Genomic DNA, 19,708 nt, shown 5'->3' with positions numbered 1-19,708 from the left:
GCTTAAAACTGACCCTGAAACACCCTCAGGAGCTGACACAGGAGGGTCCACCCCGAACTTGAATGTGCCAAGGAACATCTGCCCAAGTCCCTTCCTTGGGACCTTAGCAGGTCGGTTGTGGGCTCTGACTGCAGGATGAGTGAGGAGCATTGACAGAGTCCCAGAATGGTTTGGGTTGGAAGGCACCTTAAGCCCATCCAGTGCCACCCCCTGCCATGGGCAGGGACACCTTCTACTCTCCCAGGTTGCTCCAAGCACCGTCCAACCTGGCCTTGGACACTTGCAGGGATGGGGCAGCCACAGCTTCTCTGGGCAACCTGTGCCAGGGCCTCCCCACCCTCACAGGGAAGAATTACTTCCCAATATCCCATCTAACTCTAACTTTGGCAGTGGAAAGCCATTCCCCCTTGTTCTGTCCCTCCATTCCTTGTCCCCAGTCCCTCTCCAACTCTCCTGGATCCCCTTTAGGCCCTGCAAGGGGCTCTCAGGTCTCCCTGGACCCTTCTCTTCTCCAGGTGAACACCCCCAGCTCTCCCAGCCTGGCTCCAGAGCAGAGGGGCTCCAGCCCTGGGAGAATCCAATCATCAGGAGTGACAGAAGCTTTCCTTGTGCACCCCCTAAAACCTACCAGCCCCGGGGCTGCTCCCCACCTCCTTGCCAGGGAAAGACATAGTGTTCCCAAATTAGGAGCTTTTCTCATCTGCTTGGGACAATCCCAGCTGGCAGGGACGGGCAGGGGACAGGATGTGGCACCGACATCTGCCTCAGCTGCCTCCACCATCCTCGGTCACCTCTGTTCCTAAACCCGGGAGGGCTCTGGGGTCGCTCATCCCGGTGGTTTCGGCCGGGAATTCCAGCAGGGGGAGGATGGACCCCGCGGTGCGGTGCTCGCACAGCAGGCTGGCCGGGCTGGAGCCCCGGGGCCGGTCCCGCCGGGCCGGTCCGGGCTCATTCCTGGAAGCCCCCGGAGCCGCGTTGGATTGAGACACAGGGGGCGAAGGGCAGAGACTCGTTTAATACAGTGAGAGGCAACGACACGGGTACTGCCAAGTGCACAGAACATCACAACACACACCCCAGCACCGGGGGATTCGCAGCCAACGCCCCGTGGCAGTGCCGGCAGAGAGGAGGGAGCAGGACGGGATGCCGGGAAGGGCACCTGGAAAACACTCTCTGCAGGGTAAGGAAAACACCTATTTATCTCTGGTCTCTGTGGTGTTGGGTATAAGTGCAGCACACGAAGGCTGATGGGTGCTGGGGAGGGGGCTCCTCCACACAGCCCCCAGCAGGGATGGTCCATCAGTGTCCCCACGTCCCACCCCAGTGATCCACCCCATCCCGGATGTTCCCAGTGGGAAGGGCAGGCTGTGTCCCACCTGTGACATGCAAATCTCCCCTGGCACTTTTCAGCACCTCCCGTGCACGTCACCCCCCTTCATTCTTTGGCAAACAGGTTCACGACAGTAATTTACAGCTCCGGGACCTGCCCGCGGCTGCCTCTCCCTTCCCGGCCACTCCTGGGACATGGGATGGGCAGGGAGGGGGCTTGGGAGGAAGGAGATGGGTCTCCTGCTCCTCCAACCCACCCCGAGCCCTCTGCCACCAGCTCAGGAGCCCAGGGCTGGCACCTCAGAGCCATCCCCACCAAGACACAAAAGCACAGTGAACTTGCACCCAGGGACACAAAGGGTGGGTGATGCAATTCCCCCCGGGGTTTCAGTGACCTTGCAGGGTGTGTTCACCACGGGGAGAGAGCTGTGACATTTTATTCCCCCTCAGAGTGGGAATCTCAGTTGTGTGAAACCCCTGTCAGATGCATTTTCCGTGGGTTGGGGCTGGTGGGGTGACAACAGCTCTGGGCACGCGCTGATGGTCCGACGCCCCCGGGATGGGGATGTGTGTGCAGTGGGCTCCAGCCCCTCTGTCCCTCCCCAGCTGTCCTGTTCTCCTCATTTCCAAATGTCCTCCAAAGGCTGGAGAGGACGAGCAGGGTCGGAAAGGGAAAGCAAAGCAGGATGACCAGCAAAGCAAGGGCACTTCCAGAGAAACTCTTCTTGGAATCTTGCAAAGCTGAGCGCCAGCGGAGCTGAGCCACCACATCAGTCTTTCTTTCAGCTTCATCCATTTTTCCTACTGCTCCAGAGCCTTCCCAAACTGTCCACCCAAAGGACCTGCCTCTGGCACCCTCTGGAAACCTGACAGCCAGGAGCCACACCATGGGACCAGGAGCCACACCATGGGACCAGGAGCCACACCATGGGATCAAGCCAGGACTTGTCCAGGTGAGCAGCAAGGGGCTCATGTCCTCTGACCTGTCTCAGCAGGGGTTACACCCACCCCCAGGATAAAAGCAGGAAAGGCAATGCCAGTAGAAGGAATAATAAAATCCATTAAAAAAGCTTTGGGCTGCTGGCTCTCCGACCACAGAAATACTAAAAATACCTCATTTCTGAGACCACCCGTATTTTACAACCCCTAAAAGACTAGATTCTTCCCCTAGAAAATTGAAAAAGGTTTAAAATCTGTTTGTATCAACTCTCTCACCTTCACCAAACCTTTAAAAACCCCATGGGAGGGCTGAGGGAGGAAGGGAGTGCGGGGCAGGGATGGGCAGCACTTTGGTGCCAGGCAGGGACCTCTCCTGTGCCCATCCCAGCACATTTCCATGGGCCAAACACCTGGAGTACCCCAAAACTGGGGGGCTGTTGGTGCCCCCAGCCTCTGCTCCAGCCCCCCAATGTCCCACCTCCCACACGTGTGCCAGTGAGTGCAGCAGCTGGAGTGAAGGGAATGGGAATGGGGGACACGGACACCGAAGCTGCTCGTGGCATGTCCTCCCCTCCCTGGGCTGGGCTGCACGTCAGCATCCAAGCACGGAGGGTTTGTGGGAATGTCATGGCAAAGGCAGTGCCTGTGCTGCCCTGGCTGGGCCCGAGCCCCAGGACAGGGATGGGAAGCTTTGGGGTCACTCTAAGCTGGTGTGTGACACTGACTCTGCTGCTGAGGCCTGGAACTGGGGAAGGGGCATCCCGTGGCCAGCTGGATGATGGACATTAAAAACCAACCCCGCCCTAACTGCTGATCAATGTGCCTAATCCAGCCCCGTGAGCGAGGGAAGCCTTGGCATACAGGAGGTGCAGGCGTGGAGTCAGCGCTGGGCTCCGAGGGGACCCACTGGGACAAAGATGGAGCCGGAAACGCTGGGACGTGGCTCGTGCTCACTCCAGAGCCCACTCTGCCAACCACTGCTGGCACCGCGCCCGCTGCTCCTCCGGCTCCGCGCTCCCGGCTTCGCTCCGGGGCTGCTCCTCCTCCGCGCCACCACCCACGGCCTCCTGGCCCTGCTGCTCCTGCTCCTCCTGCGTCACCTTGTCCTTGAGCTCCTGGATGGTGTCCTCCAGCCGGCGGGTGATGTGCTGGGGCTCCCAGTTGCCGTCCATGGCGGGGACGAAGGGGTCGGGCGCGCACACCTCAATGAGCTCCCCGCGCGCGGGGATGCGCAGGTAGTAGGCGTGGAGCATCATCCTGTAGGGGCTGCTGTCCTGGCCCAGGCTGTACGTGAAGTCCCCCACGATGGGGTGACCAACGGCACTGCAGTGAACCCGCAGCTGGTGAGTCCGCCCTGGGGAGAGCAGGAGTGGAGGGATCACGGACAGGTTATCCCTGAATCCCTCCTTCAGCGCGCGAGGTGACAACGCACCAGGTAACACCTGCCCCCCCTGAGCCCGGCGGTTCTCAGCTTCCCTCATCCCTTTGCAGGCTCTGCTTCCACGTCAGAGCCCCCCAGAGCTGCAGCCCCGACCCCAACCCCCACCTGTCAGGGGCTGCAGCAGCACTTTGGTCACGGGGTCTCCGCTGTAGGATCCGTGCTCCAGCACGATCAGCTCCGACTGGCAAGGCTTGGGATTTTCACAGCCTGCAACGAGATCCAAAGGGGGTTTGTCATCCCCCACCGAGGCTGAAGGGGTCTGGGCAGTGCAGGGAAGGGGGGCTCACCCTCTGTCCCGTCGATGCACATCATGTGGGTCCTGCCCTCCGTGGTGTTCTTCCCGATAGCATAGCGGATCATCATCCGGCTCTGGCTGACGTGGCCCCTCACCTGGGGGCAGAAAGGGGGTTTAAACTGAGCCCTGGCACGTGCTCCTCACCAACCCCACAGTGCCAGGAATCATGGAATCACAGAACGGGAAAGGTTGGGAGAGTCCACAGTGGGGACGCCCAGTCCAACCTCCCTGCTCCAGCAGGGTTTTCCTAGAGCACGTGGCACAGAATCGTGTCCAGATGGATGCAAGAAGCAAACCAAGCTGCAATTCATAGAATCACAGAGTCCTGGAATGGTTTGGATTGGAAGGGACCTTAAAGCTCATCCAGTTCCAGTTCCAACCCATTAGCAGGAACATCTTCCACTAGCCCAGGTTGCTCCAAGCCCCGTCCAACCTGGCCTTGGACAATTCCAGGGGCAGCCGCAACCTGTGCCAGAACCTCACCACCCTCACAGGGGGAAATTCCTTCCCAATATCCCATCTAACCCTGCCCCCTTGTTCTGTTTCTCCATCCCTTGTCCCAAGTCCCTCTCCAGCTCTCCTGGAGTCCCTTTAAAGCACTGGAAGGGGCTCTGAGGTCTCCTTGGAGCATTCCCTTCTCCAGGCTGAACCCCAGCTCCCTCAGCCTCCCAGCAGAGATGCTCAGCCCACCCAGAAGGGCGGCCCCGAGCAGGCCCAGGCTCACCAGGGCGAGGTAGGCTTTGGTCACCAGCCGCTCCTTGAAACACTTGTAGGCGCTTCCCGCCGCCGCCTTGTTGAGAGCGACACACAGGGCCCCGCTGGTGGAGAAATCCAGCTGGTGGCAGAACCTGGGGAGGAGACGGGGCACAGGAACATCCTGGGGAACTTGTGGGTGTCCCCAGCCGAGGGCACAGCCCGGGTGGGTGCCCGGTCACTCACCTGAAGCCGTAGTAGGTGTCGGGGTCGGCGAGCTCGGGGAAGCGGTGCCGGAGCTGGCTCTGCAGGGTCAGTGTCTCGTACCACATCTTGCTGTCGATGCGGATGTCCCAGTGCTTGTTGACCACGATGAAGTCGGAGCTCTGGTACAGGATGGACAGGTTGTCGATGGTGCCTGGCTCCATGGCCAGCGCCCTGCGGGAGTGACATGGGAATGGGGGTGAGAGGGGTGGGTATCACAGGGGCGGGACAGCACCCTGGGCAGTGACAGGACCCAGGCAGGGCGGGCTGGGAGCAGGGCAGGGAGTGGGGCACCCCATAGGACTGGAGAGGTACTGGTGCTGTGTGGTACCAGAATCACCCTGCACAGGACCAGAGCAACACCACTGTCACCCTGCTCGGCCCAGACGGACACCAGTGTCACCCAGCATGGGTCCCTCAGCCTCATCAGTGTCGGGCTGTGTGAGTCCCAGAGCAACACCGCTGTGACCCTGCTGGGCCTAGAGGGACACCAGTGTCACCCCGCATGTCCTGCTGTCACACTGATGTCACCCTGCATGTCCCGCAGCCTCACCGGTGTCACACCGATGTCACCCTCCATGTGTCCCGCAGCCCCCCTGGTGTCACCCCGAGCTGGTGCGGGTCCCACAGCGGTCCCGGTGACACAGCCCCCGCCGTGGCGGTCCCGCAGCCGCGCCGCTGTCACACCGCACAGCTCCGCCGCCGTCCCCGCGCCCCGGGACACGCCCATGCCCGTCCCGGTGTCACGCGTGGCCTCCCCGCGCTCCCCGCTGGAGCCGAGCCGCGATCCCGGCGGCTCCGGTTGGGTGCACGGGGCGCTGGGGAGGGGACATGGGACGCGACGGCGGGGACACGGCGGAAGGGACACGGACACTGGGGAGGGGACACTGGGAAGGGGACCCGGGAGAGGGGACCCGCGCCGCTCTGAGACCTCAGCCCCGCTCCCACCCCCGCCCCACCTGCGGCGCCGTCCCGGGCGCTCCCGGGGCGGCCGCGGCTACATCGCCTCCATCGGCCCGGGCCGCGCGTCGCGTCCAATCAGCGCCGCCCCCGCCGGCCCGGGCCGAGCGTCGCGTCCAATCAGCGCCGCCCCCGCCGGTCCGGGCCGAGCGTCGCGTCCAATCGGCGCCGCCCCCGCCGGCCCGGGACGCACGCCGCATCCAATCAGCGGCGCGGACGCCCCCGCCCGGCGCGGCCGTGGCCAATGAGCGGCGGCGGCGGGGGGCGGGGCGAGGCGGGGCGGGGCGTGCGCGGCCCATGGCGGGCGCTGAGAGCGCGGAGGGCGCTGCCGACGATGAGTTCTACGAGCGCTTCGCCGCCGAGCTGGAGGTGCTGGCAGAGCTCGGAGGTGGGCGCTGCTGCCGGGCCGGGCCCGCCACCGGGGGGCCGGGGGGAGGAGGGCAGGGCCGCCCGTGGCCGCTCACCGGAGCTCTGACCCCTATTGCAGATGACCCGTCCCCGCCCGCCGGCCCCAAAGTCTCGCAGTTCCGGGGCAGGAAGCAGCCGCCGGAGGAGCCCGACCCCACCGGGGACTCCCACTCCAGGAAGAGGGAGCGGGGCTGTGCCCCCGCCGGGTCCCCAGCACCGGCCGGACCCCGCAGTAGGTTTGACTCGGTCCCCGGCGCTGCCGGGCCCTGTCCCCCCTCCCCGAGCGATGCCGGGCGCGGAGCATCCCCGGTACCGCCCTCCTTCAGCCATGGTGCTCCTCTTCCCCCCTCCCCGGCGTCTCTCCCAGCCCCGAAGCCGAAGCGGCAGCGCCTGGAGGCTGTGAAGAAGCTCGATTTTGGTGCAGACGATGAGTTGGCTGCTGATGTCTCCTGGGATGGGGGCTCAGAGGCACCTCTTGCTCCTCAGAATACCAGGTTGGCCACTTTGAACCCCATTTCTAGCAGGGACGAGGGAAAGGGCCCTTGGCCCCCACCTTCAAGGGGTTCAAGGGCCCTTTTCCTCACCCCTGCTAAAGGAATTTGGTGTTTTCCAGCTCGAACCAGCTGGAGATGAGCGGCATGACCCCCCTGCAGACCACACCACCCTCTGAAAAGAAGTGGGTCCTCAAGAGACCCCCCATCCTGGAGGATTATATCAATGTGACCTCCACCCAGGGCACCAGGGTCTTCCTGGTGCTGAGGGATGATCCCTGCAGGACAGGGGTGGAGGTGAGGAGGGCTCTCGAGGTTGGGTTTGCTTCTCTGTGTTCTCCAGCTGGTTCAGGAGGGGGTTGTTTGTGCTGTGTCCCTACAGCTCCCGGATTCCCTGGGCTGGAATGCACGGAGGCCACTCCACCTGCTGGGGGTGCCTTTCTCCTACCTGAAGGAACAAGTGGACCAAGAGGTACCACATCTCACACTGACCTTCCCATCTTTCCCTGCCATTCCTGATGCCACAGGACTGGCTCCCAAATCCCTGTTTCCCCCAGCCATGGGTTACTGGAGTATCCCTGACCCTGCTCTCCCTCTCTCTGTGCTCCAGCGTCTCAGGCATGTTCAGAAGGTGTCACAGCAGCTGACAGAGATCATAAACAGGTGAGATGTTGGGATGAAATCCCATCCTATCCCTGCCATGCTGCCTGATGTGCCTCCCAAGATACTCCACGGGGTCCAGATTTTTGGGACCTACGAGCAGAGGATCCTCTTTGCCTTTGTCATGCTCAGCGTGGGAAATCTGGGTGTAACTCCCAGCCCTTCCCTGGGTGGTTTGGGGCAAGTTAATTCTTTCTTGCAGTTGCCTTGAGAGTGAGCCCAGCACGGAGAGCCTGGATCCTGGTGGGGACATGGATCCTGAGGAGGAATCTGCCTCCCATTGCCTCTGGGTGGACAAGTTCACCCCCCGGCGCTACATGGAGCTGCTCAGTGATGATGTGAGGTGCTGGGAGAAGGGGAGGCCTGGGCTTGGGGGGTTTAGCACCTCTGTAACTTTTCCTTTATGCTGTGGGATCATGGTGTTGCCTTTGGAAGTGTTGGTCCTTCCTGGGAGCAGTCCTGAGTCCTGGAGAGCTTGGGATGGCAGTGTTTCAGCTGGAGGCTGTGGGCTCTCTAACAAAAGAGATTGGGAAACTTGACCAGAACAAGACAAAAAAGACTGGGAGAACTTTAGCCAGGAATTGTGGCCTAGTTTGGGGGGTTTTTTTGGAATATCAGAAGTTTTTTAGGGAGTTGCAAATGATGGAAGAGGCTGAGAAGTGCTGAGTTGAGCCAGGACAGAGGGGGGACAGCAGGGATGGGGCCGATGTGACTTGTCCTGGGTTCCCCTGTGGGGTGGTGGTTGAGCTGGAAAGGGAAACACCATTCCCATGCTGTCCCAGGAGATGCCAGGTGGAACCCTGAGCAGCCTGTCCCATGGAGGAGAGCCTTCCTCTGTCCTCAGCCTGATCCTTCTGAGGTTCCATGGATTTTTCCCACTTTCCCCCCACCTGCAGTACACAAACCGCTGCCTTCTGAAGTGGCTCAAGCTCTGGGACACAGTGGTGTTTGGGAAGGAGAAGGCTGTGAAGAAGGGCAAGCCCAGCACTGCAGCTCACCCCCCGTTCAGCCATCCCAAGGAGCACCCAAATAAGTGGAAAACGAAGGTCCAGCTCACAGAGGAGATTCTGGAGGCTGAGTTGGACCAGCACAAGAGACCCAAATACAAGGTGAGCAGGACAGGACCGTGCTGGGGCGTCCCCTCATCCTGCCAGCAGGGTGAGGAGCAGGGCATTCCCTCCTTGGTGGGAGCTAGAGGAAGCCCTGCCAGGCTGACCTGCCCTCTGTGCCACAGGTAGCCCTGCTCTGTGGCCCTCCTGGCTTGGGAAAGACCACGCTGGCCCACGTCATTGCCCGGCACGCGGGGTACAACGCCGTGGAGATGAACGCCAGGTGAGGCCCTGCCAGCCCAGCACTGCTGCAGGTGCTGCCAGGCCAGAGGGGACGCTGGGGGTGACACTGTCCTGGGGGTGACAGGAGTGATGCTGGAGGTGATGCTGTCCCAGGGGTGGTGGTGTCCTGGGGTTGATGGTGTCCCAGGGGTGATGCTGTCCCAGCAATGATGCTGGAGGTGATGCTGTCCCAAAAGTGATGGTGTCCCAGGGGTGATGCTGGAGGTGATGCTGTCCCAAAAGTGATGGTGTCCCAGGGTTGATGGTGTCCTGTGGGTGATGCTGGAGATGATCCCGTGCTGGAGGTGATCCTGTGCCAGAGCCAACCCCATGCCACAGTAACCTGGCACACCTTCCCTGCAGCGATGACCGCAGCCCCGAGGTGTTCAAGACCCGCATCGAAGCTGCCACCCAGATGAGGTCTGTGCTGGGGGCCGGCGAGAAGCCCAACTGCCTCATCATCGACGAGATCGACGGCGCGCCCGCGGTGAGCCCCGGCCACCTTTGGCATTAACCCCTTCATTGCTCCCCCATTAGCAGCTCACCCCCTGCTCCACGAGCTGTTTCTTGCCTCTCAGTGGTAAGAATTCATCCCTTCTGCCCTTGTTTTTTTTCCCCAAGGCATCCATCAATGTGCTGCTGAACATCATCCACCGTAAGGACGTGCAGGGAGAGGGAGAGGCCGGCGTGGGCCGGAGGCGGCAACGTGAGGGTGGGTTGTTGCTCAGGCCCATCATCTGCATCTGCAACGACCAGTGAGTGTCACCTGTGGGTGTGGGGGGATGGAGAGCTGAGACCCTGCCCTGAGTGAGGAGGTGGTGGCTGTTGGTGTCTCCCTTTGAGTGGAGCACCTCAAATCCTGGGGGCAGTTTTGGGCTCCTCATGACAAGAAAGACTTTGAGGGGCTGGAGCGTGTCCAGGGAAGAGAATGGAGCTGGGGAAGGGTCTGGAGCACCAGGAGCAGCTGAGGGAGCTGGGGGGACTCAGCCTGGAGAAAAGGAGGCTCAGGGGGGACCTTCACGCTCTGCAACTCCCTGACAGGAGGGGGGAGCCGGGGGGGGGGTCGGGCTCTGCTGCCAGGGAACAAGGGACAGGATGGGAGGGGATGGCCTCCAGCTGTGCCAGGAGAGGGTCAGGTTGGATATGAGGGAGAATTCCTTCACAGAAAAGACTGTCCAGCCCTGGCACAGCTGCCCAGGGCAGGGGTGGAGTCCTCAACCCTGGAGAGATTTAAAAGCCCTGTGGATGTGGCACATGGGGACGTGGGTTAGTGGTGGCCTTGGCAGCGCTGGGGAACGGTGGGACTGGGTGGTGTTAGAGGGCTTTTCCAGCCTGAATGATTCCATGGCTAGTAGCTGTCCTCCTTGCCCTGCTGTGGCCACTCAGAGCCCTGTGCTCCCTCCCCAGGTACGTGCCCGCGCTGCGCCCGCTCCGGCAGCAATCCTTCCTGCTCCACTTCCCCCGCACGGCTCCCTCCCGGCTCACCCAGCGGCTCAGCGAGGTGGGGCACAGCTGAGGGCCCCCCTGACCCCCCTGGCTGGCCATCCCTCCCTGCTGACCCCCCTCTCCTGCTCCCACAGATCGCCCTCCAGCAGGGAATGCGGGCAGACATGGGGGCACTGCTGGCCCTGTGCGAGAAGACGGAGAATGACATCCGCTCCTGCATCAACACCCTGCAGGTACCAGGGTCATGGGGGGGCCTGGGGGACACAGACAGCTCTGGACTCAGATGGGGATGGAGGGGAAAGAACTCTGTCCTAGGCAGATCGCGAAAATATCCCCCCTGTCCCCTGTGCTATTTTAACCCTGCACATGGAGGAAGAGGGAGGCGCTGCTGTGTCCAGGATCCCCAGAGTTGTGGGGATCCCCCCTCCCTCTGTGCCCGTCCCCCCAGCCCCTCACTCCCATTGCAGTTCCTGCACGGCCGAGGGCAGAAGGAGCTGAACATGCAGATGGTGCAGACGATGAAGATTGGCCTGAAGGACCAAAACAAGGGGCTCTTCTCCATCTGGCAGGAGATCTTCCAGCTCCCGAGGGTGCAGAGGTAAAAGGAGTGATTTGTTAGGTCTGGCTGGGTGCTTGGGGTGTGCTGCTTCCTGGTTATTTTGGTTGCCCAGAGAAACTGTGGCTGCTCCAGCCCTGGAAGTGTTCAAGGCCAGGTTGGATGGGGTTTGGAGCAAGATTCTGTGATTTTTGTGATTCCATCATCTCCTTGCAAGACCTGGGGTGGAGAAACCTGAAGGGTCCTGGAGCTGCTTCTTCAGCAGATTTGTATCAGTCATAGAATCCTGGAATGGTTTGGTTTGGAAAGGACCTCAAAGATCATCTGGTTCCCATGCCACTCCATGCCATGGGCAGGGACATCTTCCACTAGCCCAGGTTGCTCCAAGCCCCGTCCAACCTGGCCTTGGGACACTTGCAGGGATGGGGCAGCCACAGCTTCTCTGGGCAACCTGTGCCAGGACCTCACCACCCTTCCAGGGAAGAATTTCTTCCTAATACCCAAACCAAACCCACCCTCTGTCAGTTTAAAGCCATTCTGGATAGTTTTTGTCCATTCCATTTAGCTGCCAATAATTTGACATTGGCATTGCCTTCAGTTTACAAAGATCCAAATATTCCTTGCTGATCCCTTCAGCACTGGGAGACCCTCAACTCTTCCCTTTGGGCTCCCCCCAGGCACAGGATAGGAATGGACCCCTCTTTGCCAGCCCAGCTCCTGGGGGGTGATGAGGACCTGTCACACTTTGGGGGTTCCTCTGGCTTCAGTTCCTCCTCCCAGCGCTTCCACCACATCCTGCACCTCGCCGTCTCCTCAGGGGAGCAGGAGAAGCTCGCCCAGGTAAGAGCAGCCAGGGGGAGAGCCAGGCCCTTTCCTGTGTTGTGCTGGAGCTCAGTGGGAAGCTCAGAATGCCAGTGACTTGCTCTGGTGGGACCATCCACTGACCTCCAGCCCTGTAATCCCACATCCCCTTCCAGGGCCTGCACGAGAATTTCCTGTCCATGAGGGTGCGGGACTCCAGCCTGGGCTCCGTGTGCCTGGCCCTGGAGTGGCTCTGCTTCTCCGACCTGCTGGGCCGGGCCGTGCTGCACGGGCAGAGCTTCCAACTGCTGCGCTACCTGCCCTTCCTGCCCGTGACCTTCCACCTGCTCTTCGCGGGCTCCGCCATCCCCCGCCTGGCCTACCCCAGCAGCCAGCACGAGGCAAGGCCCGGGGGGCACGGGGGCAGCCCTGTGCCCCGTGGGACACGGTGGCTGAGCTGTCCCTGCCCCGTCCCCAGGCCCTGGCCAAGCTGACCCACATGCAGAACCTGGTGGTGTCCATGGTGTCGGGGATCGCGCCCGGCGCCCGGAGCCGCGCGGGGCAGCGGGTGCTGGTGTTGGAGGTGCTGTGCCTGCTACTGGACATCATCGCCCCCAAACTGCGGCCTGTGAGTGCCCCTGACCCCTCCTCACTGCCTGGGTGATGTGTTCCCCCTGCAAACCTCACCCTGAGCGCTGGGGGACAGACATCTCCTGGGCTGCATCGCCCAGGCTGAGCTATCCCAAATTTCTGTCCCAGATTCGGGGCTGAGTTGATGTTGCAGGTGATGCAGAAGTTGGAGGGAAGCTGAGCACGTGATTCTGAGATACCTGACTGTGTGGAGGGGTCTTGGACCCCACCTGGGGTGGGTTTGGCTGAGCAGGGCTTTGGGGAGCTGTCACAGTCCCCTTCCAGCACCTGAGTCGCTGCACCCTGCTCTGGGAAGGATGTGTGTCCCTAGGAGGGAACTAAACCTGTGTGAATACCCTGGGTATTGACTGTCCCTCCTCACACAGACAAACTCTGTGCTGAGGGCTGTTTGTGTGTTCAGAAGTGACTGTGGGTCAGTGATGCTCTGCCCTCCCTGCCAGGTGAACACTCAGCTCTACAGCCAGAAGGAGAAGCAGCAGCTGGCAGAGCTGATCAGCACCATGCTGGCCTACAACCTCACCTACCACCAGGAGCGCCTGCCCGAGGGCCAGTACGTCTACAAACTGGATCCGTGAGTGCTGAGGGGAAGGGGAGGGGTGGGGCTCAAAACCCTTCCCTGGGAGAGTGGGGAGGCCCTGGCACAGGTTGCCCAGAGAAACTGTGGCTGCCCCATCCCTGCAAGTGTCCAAGGCCAGGTTGGATGGGGCTTGGAGCAACCTGGGCTAGTGGAAGGTGTCCCTGCCCATGGCAGGGGGTGGGACTGGATGGGCTTTAAGGTCCCTTCCAACCCAAACCATTCCAGGATTCCATGATGATTCTGGGATAATAAGAGCAGAGAGCTCAGGAAGGAGGTGGAACTCCTGGCTTTGCTCCATCCCCAGCATGGTCCAGCAGCCCCACCACTCCCTTGGGCTGAGGCTGGAGCAGAACTGGTTTAGATTTAATGGGATTAAAGGAAAGGAAGCAGCTGCCTCTGGCTCTCCCTGGAGCTGGCAGAGGGACTGAAGCCACCAGAGGACAGAGCTGGTGCACCTGAGCTCATCACACAGAGGAGGTCACTGTCACCATGGTTCATTTATAAATTACCAACTTGGCCACTGCCTGACCTGGCTGTGGCTCTGCTCTGAGCACACCCAGAGCCAGAAACTCTGGGGAGCCTTTGGAGAGGCAGCACAGACGTGGCCCCAGCGAGGCCCAACGTTAATGCCTTCCTGGGCAGAGTTAATTACAGTAATGAGCCTCTGTTAATCAAGCAGCTCTGTCGAATTACAGTGAACTGCTTTAGTATGGTTTGTTCCTCATGGAAAGGCTGGTGGGGGCTGTAGGGATCCATCCTCTGCTGTCCCCCCCATGCCACCCCCACATGGCCATGGGGATACCGTGGGACATCGGGAGCCACTTTTTGGCTTTACTTTGCTTTACTCTGCCTGTTTTGTGAGTTCTGAGCCTATTCCCTGGCTGTGCACAGAATCACAGAATCAAAACTGGCAAAGACCTTCAAGATCATCGAGTCCAGCCATAAAATGATGGGGACTATGGGGGCGTCACATCCCAGTGGCATCTGGAAATTGCATCCCAGCATCTCTCTGGCAAACAAAGCTGTTGTCAACAGCAAAACCTGTGTTTTCTCTTTATAACTTCTTAAAACATTGATTTGACAGCTAATTTCTAAATGACTGCAGAACCAGCTGACAGGAGACTTTGCTCCCTTTATTTTAAGGGCGAGAATATTGAATAAATATGAAATATTTAGAGCTGGCAGAGGGACTGGCTCAACTGGGGATGATGCTGTACTGAAACAGGCCTAACTCCAGAGCTGGTGCCCCAGCCCTGTTCAGGACCCAAGTGCTCTGATGCTCCAGAGTTACTGTTCCTGGCTGTGTTTCCATTACCCAGCTCCCCGGGGGAGGGTCGTGGTGCCACTCGTACCCGGGCTGTGCTGTGCCCGTGGTGTTTTCAGGGCAATCTGTTCAGCACAGCCCCGCTGCTCTTTCCTCTTGTTGCCTTAAAACCAAGATTAAAACTCCCTAATCCCTCCTGCATTCCTGTTCAGCCCCTGGCTCCACCCAGGAGAGGGCAGCCCTGGGGAAACTGAGGCAGGATCACGGTCAGAGGTGGACGGGGCCGTGCCAGGGGGTGACTGGGCTCCCTGTGCCCTGCCAGGTTGCATAATGCAGGTTATTTTTAGTATTGATTTGTGCTCCCTGCTCCCCCCTGTCCATGCTGCAGGAATGTGGAGGACGTGTGTCGCTTCCCAGAGCTGCCGGCCCGGAGGCAGCTCAGCTACCAGGCCAAGCAGCTCATTGCCAGGGAGATCGAGCTGGAGAAGATGAGGAGGACGGAGGCTGTGCTGCAGGCACGGAACCCGGTAGGGAGGGGGGACCTCTGGGGGGGTGGCAGGGCCGTGGATGTGGATAAAATCCTTAGGGATGGCGTGGGGACGTGGGTTTTCCAAAGCAGCCGGTGGCTTTCGCTCTGCGAATGGAAATCCGGGATTAACCCCCCCTCGCAGCTCCTGGCCTGCACATCTGCCTCTGGGCAGCACAGCTGTGCTGGGGGGCTGAGCCCCAGTCTCTGCAGGAGTTCTGGAAGGAAATGCTCGTTGTGAGTTGAAGCTTTGGACCCTCCAGCTCTCTGAGGAGGGTTGTGAGGAGGTGGGAATTTTAGGAGGGAATTTGGGTCCGTTTGGCTGCGGTTTGTGTGTGTCTGCTCTTCCCTGCCTGCACCTGTCCTTCCCACTTCACTTCCATAGGTCCCAAAGGCCCCAGGAGGAGCAGAGTTAACTCTGCCCACTGCCAAAACCCTCCTGGAGGCAGGAGGAGGTGGAAAAGGCTGAGAAACGTCTCGGATGTAGCTGATGCCTGCCCCGGTGCCATGGGGATAATTAATCCCTGAGAGCCCCTTGCTGCAGGAGCAGAGCTCCCGGGGGATGTGTGGGGCAAAGAGATACTGCAAAAACAACTCTGAAGGCTCCTTGTTTACTGCCAAGTCCCAAGGAAAGGGACCTCAGCTGGGGCTGATCCCACGAGCTGCTGCGAGGCAGAAAATGGTGGAAAAATCCTGTCCGAGCCCTCGGGATGTTGCAAACCCAGCAGCAAATAGAGGGGGTGGCTGGGATGAGTGACAACTGGGTGGCAGGTGCTTCATACCCAAACCTTAAGCTCAGACACTGCGAGGGGTCCCTTGCTGAGGTCTCTCCTCCCCACAGGATCCCAGGAATGGCCTCGGTGAGGAGCGAGGGGACACGAGGCCGTCGGGGACTCCCAACCACCGGCAGCGCCTGGAGCACATCGTGCAGAGGGCGACGGTGGAGGACAAGGTGAGGGGCTGCAGGTCCTGTCCCACTTCCCACCAGCGCTTCCCTGGGCTGCCAAACACTCACTGGCTCCACTGGAGTCTAATTTTTTTAGCCCACTTTCTTTTAATAGCCCAGCTGAGCACCGTGTGTCCCGCAAAGGCATCGCTGGGATTGCGGCTTTGGGACCGAGTGGATCTGGGTGACGTTATGGACTTGCCCTGTGAAGCTTTCAGGGCTGGGGGAGGAAAGAGATCTGGGTATTTGGGTTGAAATAGCTGAATTTGGGCTCTGTGGAAGCTGCAGGGTAGGAGGGCTACTCGGGAGCTGTGGAGAGGTGCATCCACTGATGCCATGATGAGAGGTCCACTGATGCCACCCCGGGCATCCCAACAGCGGCCAAGGGGAGCAGAGGTGGTTCCCTGCCACTGCCCCTCTCCAGGGCTCAGCTTCCAGCCCTTGGCTGGCTGTAAAACCCGACTTTAGCATGATCACCCTGAAATTTTGCCTTCCCCCCCCGGATTTGAATCTGTTTGCATCCTCCCGAGCCCACTGGCCCTTCCTGTGGGATTTGCATGTGGCTCCTGCTCTACCTGGAACCGCCCTGGGGTGACTGAGCCTTGCCCAGACAGGAACTTCCCTTCTTTTTGGCCATCTCCAAAGGGGAGCTGGAAGTGCAGGTGCTGCAGAGCCAACTCACCTCCTGCTCTTTGCCTTTCACAGCCCGAGGTGGATTTTTTCGGGCGGCCGCTCCAGCGCAAACAGGCAGCCCCAGCCCCGGGTGGGTGACAGGGATGAGGGGGCCATGGGTAGTCCCAGCCCTGGGAGGGTGACAGAGGGGACAGGGGGTGGCACAGGTGGGTGGCAGAGGGATGGGGTGGTCGTGGCTGCTGCTGGAGGGAGTCCTTTCATTCCCAATGCCCACCCCAAAAAGGGGTTCTGTCCCTCAGCTCCATCCCCGGGGACATCAGTGGGGTGAGGAGGGGGAGTTGGGTGAACAGACCCCACAACAACGGGCAGGGGGGGGGTCCTGTGGGCAAGTCCATGGGTTCTGGCACCATCCAAATGGAATTCTGGGTGCTGAAGGGTTTGCAGGACATGGGAGCATCAGCTCTGCCCTTCCCAACCCCCCCGTTCCTGGCAGCAGCTCCCTGATTTCCCCCTCTCCCTCCAGCCTGGGCACGGGTTGTGACTTTAAGGTTTTCTGCAAGTTTTTGAGGTGGATTTTCCCCCCCTGCAGCCCCTCAGGCCTCCAAGGAGGAGTCCCTGGAGAAGCAGATGGGAAAGGCCGTGGGGAAGAGCGACGTGTGGTTCCGCTTCAACGAGGGGGTTTCCAACGCTGTCAGGAGGAACATCTACATCAGGGACCTGCTCTAGCTGGAGCCAGGAAATCAGGGTTGGAACTCAAGGGAGCAGCTGGATTTTGGCTCTCTAACCCCTGTGTCCATGATCTTCGTTTAGGTTTTTTTTTTTTATCACCGACTTATTTTGTTTAAAAAAAATAAGGAAATAAAATGTATCTAAAAAAATGAATAATGAAGTATTTTTCTGTTTATTAATAAACCTTTAGTTGTCATATTATGCCTGTTTTGCTGCAAAATGAGATATCCTACAGTATACAAAAGTATTTAAAATCACTGAAAATGAGGGTTTCTTTATAAAAATTTTCTTTACAAGTTGCAAAATGTTGCTGTTTGGTGGCAGAGCTGGGTGAGGTCTGAGATGAAGCTGCAGCAAAACCCCAGAGAAACCTTTGCTGCTCCTGTCCCTCCCACTCTGCCCCCCTCGTGTCCCCCCCAAATATAAAACCACTTCTACTACTAAAAAGAAGGAGACAGGTGAGGGTTGTGAGGGTTTTGTTCAGGTTCTCATATTGGAACTAACTAATAAAAAAAGTACATTCAGCAGGGGCAGCACAGGGGGGACCCCTCAGAGGATGGTGCATTTGCCTTTCTCCACCCAGGGGTTGTTTTTCATCAGCTCCGGGTTCAAGAAGGGATCCTCGGGAATGCCGTCCTCGATCCACTTCACAAACCTGTGGAGAGGGACAGGAGGGGTGGGCACAGCCCCTGCTCAAAGCTTTAAGGGGTGTAGGGTGGGGGCTGTGTGGCAGCCAAATGGGAATTAGGGGGGGCTCAGTGTCCGGGGTAAATCCTGCTCTGGTGGCAGCGATCCCGGGGTGCACCCTGATCCATTGGGAATGATGCTGAGGGAGCAGAGAGGGGCAAACCAGGAGGGAAAATCTCCACCCATGGCTTGGTTTTACAGGTTGAAGTCTTTTGGAAAGAGGGGATCTGCACATTAGGGGCTCCCGGGGTGCCAGGGGGTCCTGTGGCTCCCCTGGAGCTTGGGTGGCTGGAAAGGGGTTGGCACAGGGGGGTTTTGTGGAGAGGAACAGAGAGAGGGGCTTTGGGGACACTGGTGGGTTTCTGCTGCTGGGGTTTGAAGGGTTTGAAGAGCCACAAAGGAGAAAATCTCATTTGGGGCCCCCCAGGGGATTTGAGGGGGGACGTTTGGGGTGGAGAAGAGCCGGACTTTGCTCCCGAGGGCACAGGGATGGGAAGGAGGATGGGATGGAGGGGGGGAGGTGGGCACCCACTCACTCAGGTATTGTCTTGGAGGACATCTCCCTCTTGTAGGCCAGCTGGTACTTGAGGCTTTCCACCTCCTTCTTCCACTGTGGGAGGTCCCACTCATCCATGGCTGGATCCAGGGGCCCTGTGGGGCTGGGAATGGGCACAGTGGGGCTGGGTCCTGCCCTGACCTCCCCAACTCTGCACCCCCAAAGAGGGGTCCCCCAGGATGGGGACAGATGTCACCACGCTCCCGGGGGAGGTTTCCAACCTCACTGGTGGCTCCAGGAGATTTTGGGGTTGTTCTGGCGAGGCAGAGGCTGCTCTTACCTGTGGGTATGAGGCTGGCACGGGGCAGGTGCCCAGTGCCCCCCTCTCTTGTAGCCCAGGGGCACATGCAAAACCCAGGGAACCAGCCAGATTTGACTGAAATTTGGATGGTGGCATCGCTCGGGGTGGGGAGTGTCAAACAGCCCCCGGAGGCTGCTTGGGGAGGGGAGGGGGGTGTTTGTCCTTTTCCTGCCTGATCACAGATCCCAGCGGCCCAGGAGGGATTTTGGGTGCGAACAGCCCTGGAAATGGCTCACAGGGATGGGGAGCACTGATTTGGGGAGCGAGGCAAACCCCCCTGGCCCCCCTTTCCCACAGCAGTGGCCCTGGGGGGGCACTGGTGGGGACAGTGAGGCACAGCAGCCGATGGGGCACAGGCAGCAGGACAGGCACTGTGAGACCCTCTGCGAGCACCTGTGTCCCTGTGCCACCCCAAAAATCGGTGGCAGGAGGGGACCCTCCCCTGTCCACGGCCCCAGACCCTCTGGACCCTCCCCGAGTGACGATGCCCAAGGATGCCCACACGCCCCGTCCTGCACCTCTGGACAGGCTGCAGCCCTCGGGAGAAGGTCAGGGAAGGGCTGGGGGTGCTGGAGGGGGACGAAATCCACCCTCCCCGCGGCACAGCTCAATGCCAGCCCTGCTCCAGCACAGCCTGGCAGCCGCCCGGGCTGCCCCAGCTCTGCTTCTCTGCAGAGCATCCCCCGAAAATCAGCCGGGAGAGGGATGAGCCCCACGCTCCGGCCTCCCCGGGCTCTGATCCCTGGAGACAGATGGGGACCAGGGTCCCCAGCCCTGCTCCAGCCATCCCGGCAGCATCCCAGCGCCAGGAGCGAGCCCTGTACCTACCTGTGCCGGGGAAGGAGTCAGCGGGATGGGAGCGGGGCCGTGTCCGTCGCCGCGGGCTCGGGAAGCCGCCCTGGCCTTGCCCGAGTCCCTCCCGAGAGCGCTTCCCTGGATGTTGGCGAGTCCAAATCCTCTGTGTAATCTATTAATGCACGGCTGGTCCAGCTGCCTCCGCCACGGCAGGAGCCGGATAATGGGAGCGTCCTCCCCCCGCTGCTCCCGGGGGATTTGGCTCCGCGGAACGTGAGCGCCCGGGATGGAAGCACAGCCCTGGTACCCGGCGGCCGAGCTGCCAAATTGGGGTTATCGCTGCCCTCCCCCACCCCTGAGGGACAGAAGGGCCCCGAGGAGGGAGGGGATGTGTGGTGGGACACAGCGGAACCCCCGGGAGGCCCTGCA

The 19,708-nt window shown here is 60.3% G+C and overlaps 3 protein-coding genes across 8 annotated transcripts; 1 reads left to right on the top strand and 2 right to left on the bottom strand.

The window, feature by feature from the left end:
• Positions 1 to 994: 994 nt before the first annotated feature.
• On the bottom strand, positions 995 to 6,007 carry RPUSD1 (RNA pseudouridine synthase domain containing 1). Of its 2 annotated transcripts, XM_032704422.1 has the most exons (7): positions 5,921 to 6,005; positions 4,944 to 5,135; positions 4,729 to 4,852; positions 3,997 to 4,099; positions 3,815 to 3,916; positions 3,369 to 3,622; positions 995 to 2,312 (listed from the first exon to the last, which is right to left on the bottom strand). In XM_032704422.1, exons 2-7 carry the CDS (start codon positions 5,123 to 5,125, stop codon positions 2,118 to 2,120), a joined length of 960 nt encoding a protein of 319 aa, XP_032560313.1. In that variant the 5' UTR covers positions 5,126 to 5,135; positions 5,921 to 6,005; the 3' UTR covers positions 995 to 2,117. The 2 variants fall into 2 exon arrangements, with proteins under 2 accessions (XP_032560313.1, XP_032560314.1); XM_032704423.1 differs by having other exon boundaries at positions 995 to 3,622; positions 5,921 to 6,007.
• A 187-nt stretch (positions 6,008 to 6,194) lies between these two features.
• On the top strand, positions 6,195 to 17,054 carry CHTF18 (chromosome transmission fidelity factor 18). 3 transcript variants are annotated; one of them, XM_032704431.1, is made up of 22 exons: positions 6,195 to 6,309; positions 6,409 to 6,561; positions 6,697 to 6,823; positions 6,943 to 7,117; positions 7,203 to 7,292; positions 7,431 to 7,483; positions 7,683 to 7,818; positions 8,377 to 8,589; positions 8,715 to 8,812; positions 9,175 to 9,298; positions 9,433 to 9,566; positions 10,219 to 10,312; positions 10,392 to 10,490; positions 10,725 to 10,855; positions 11,491 to 11,653; positions 11,791 to 12,015; positions 12,093 to 12,242; positions 12,706 to 12,836; positions 14,495 to 14,633; positions 15,474 to 15,584; positions 16,284 to 16,341; positions 16,801 to 17,054. In XM_032704431.1, the coding sequence occupies exons 1-22, from the start codon at positions 6,219 to 6,221 to the stop codon at positions 16,935 to 16,937; spliced, it is 2,832 nt and encodes a 943-aa protein (XP_032560322.1). In that variant the 5' UTR covers positions 6,195 to 6,218; the 3' UTR covers positions 16,938 to 17,054. The 3 variants fall into 3 exon arrangements, with proteins under 3 accessions (XP_032560322.1, XP_032560320.1, XP_032560321.1); XM_032704429.1 differs by having other exon boundaries at positions 6,208 to 6,309; positions 7,173 to 7,292; XM_032704430.1 differs by lacking the exon at positions 16,284 to 16,341 and having other exon boundaries at positions 6,208 to 6,309; positions 7,173 to 7,292.
• Positions 17,055 to 17,093: 39 nt separating this feature from the next.
• Positions 17,094 to 19,708, bottom strand: GNG13 (G protein subunit gamma 13). Of its 3 annotated transcripts, none has more exons than XM_032704432.1 (3): positions 19,313 to 19,708; positions 18,164 to 18,286; positions 17,094 to 17,595 (listed from the first exon to the last, which is right to left on the bottom strand). In XM_032704432.1, the coding sequence occupies exons 2-3, from the start codon at positions 18,259 to 18,261 to the stop codon at positions 17,490 to 17,492; spliced, it is 204 nt and encodes a 67-aa protein (XP_032560323.1). In that variant the 5' UTR covers positions 18,262 to 18,286; positions 19,313 to 19,708; the 3' UTR covers positions 17,094 to 17,489. The 3 variants fall into 3 exon arrangements, with proteins under 3 accessions (XP_032560323.1, XP_032560324.1, XP_032560325.1); XM_032704433.1 differs by having other exon boundaries at positions 18,164 to 18,278; XM_032704434.1 differs by lacking the exon at positions 19,313 to 19,708 and adding an exon at positions 18,464 to 18,516.

The sequence above is a fragment of the Chiroxiphia lanceolata genome, chromosome 16 (assembly GCF_009829145.1).
Source record: "Chiroxiphia lanceolata isolate bChiLan1 chromosome 16, bChiLan1.pri, whole genome shotgun sequence".
Classification (NCBI taxonomy): Eukaryota; Metazoa; Chordata; class Aves; order Passeriformes; family Pipridae; genus Chiroxiphia; species Chiroxiphia lanceolata.
The sequence above is the reverse complement of the archived record's forward strand: the minus strand, read 5'-3'. Positions and strand labels throughout refer to the sequence as shown.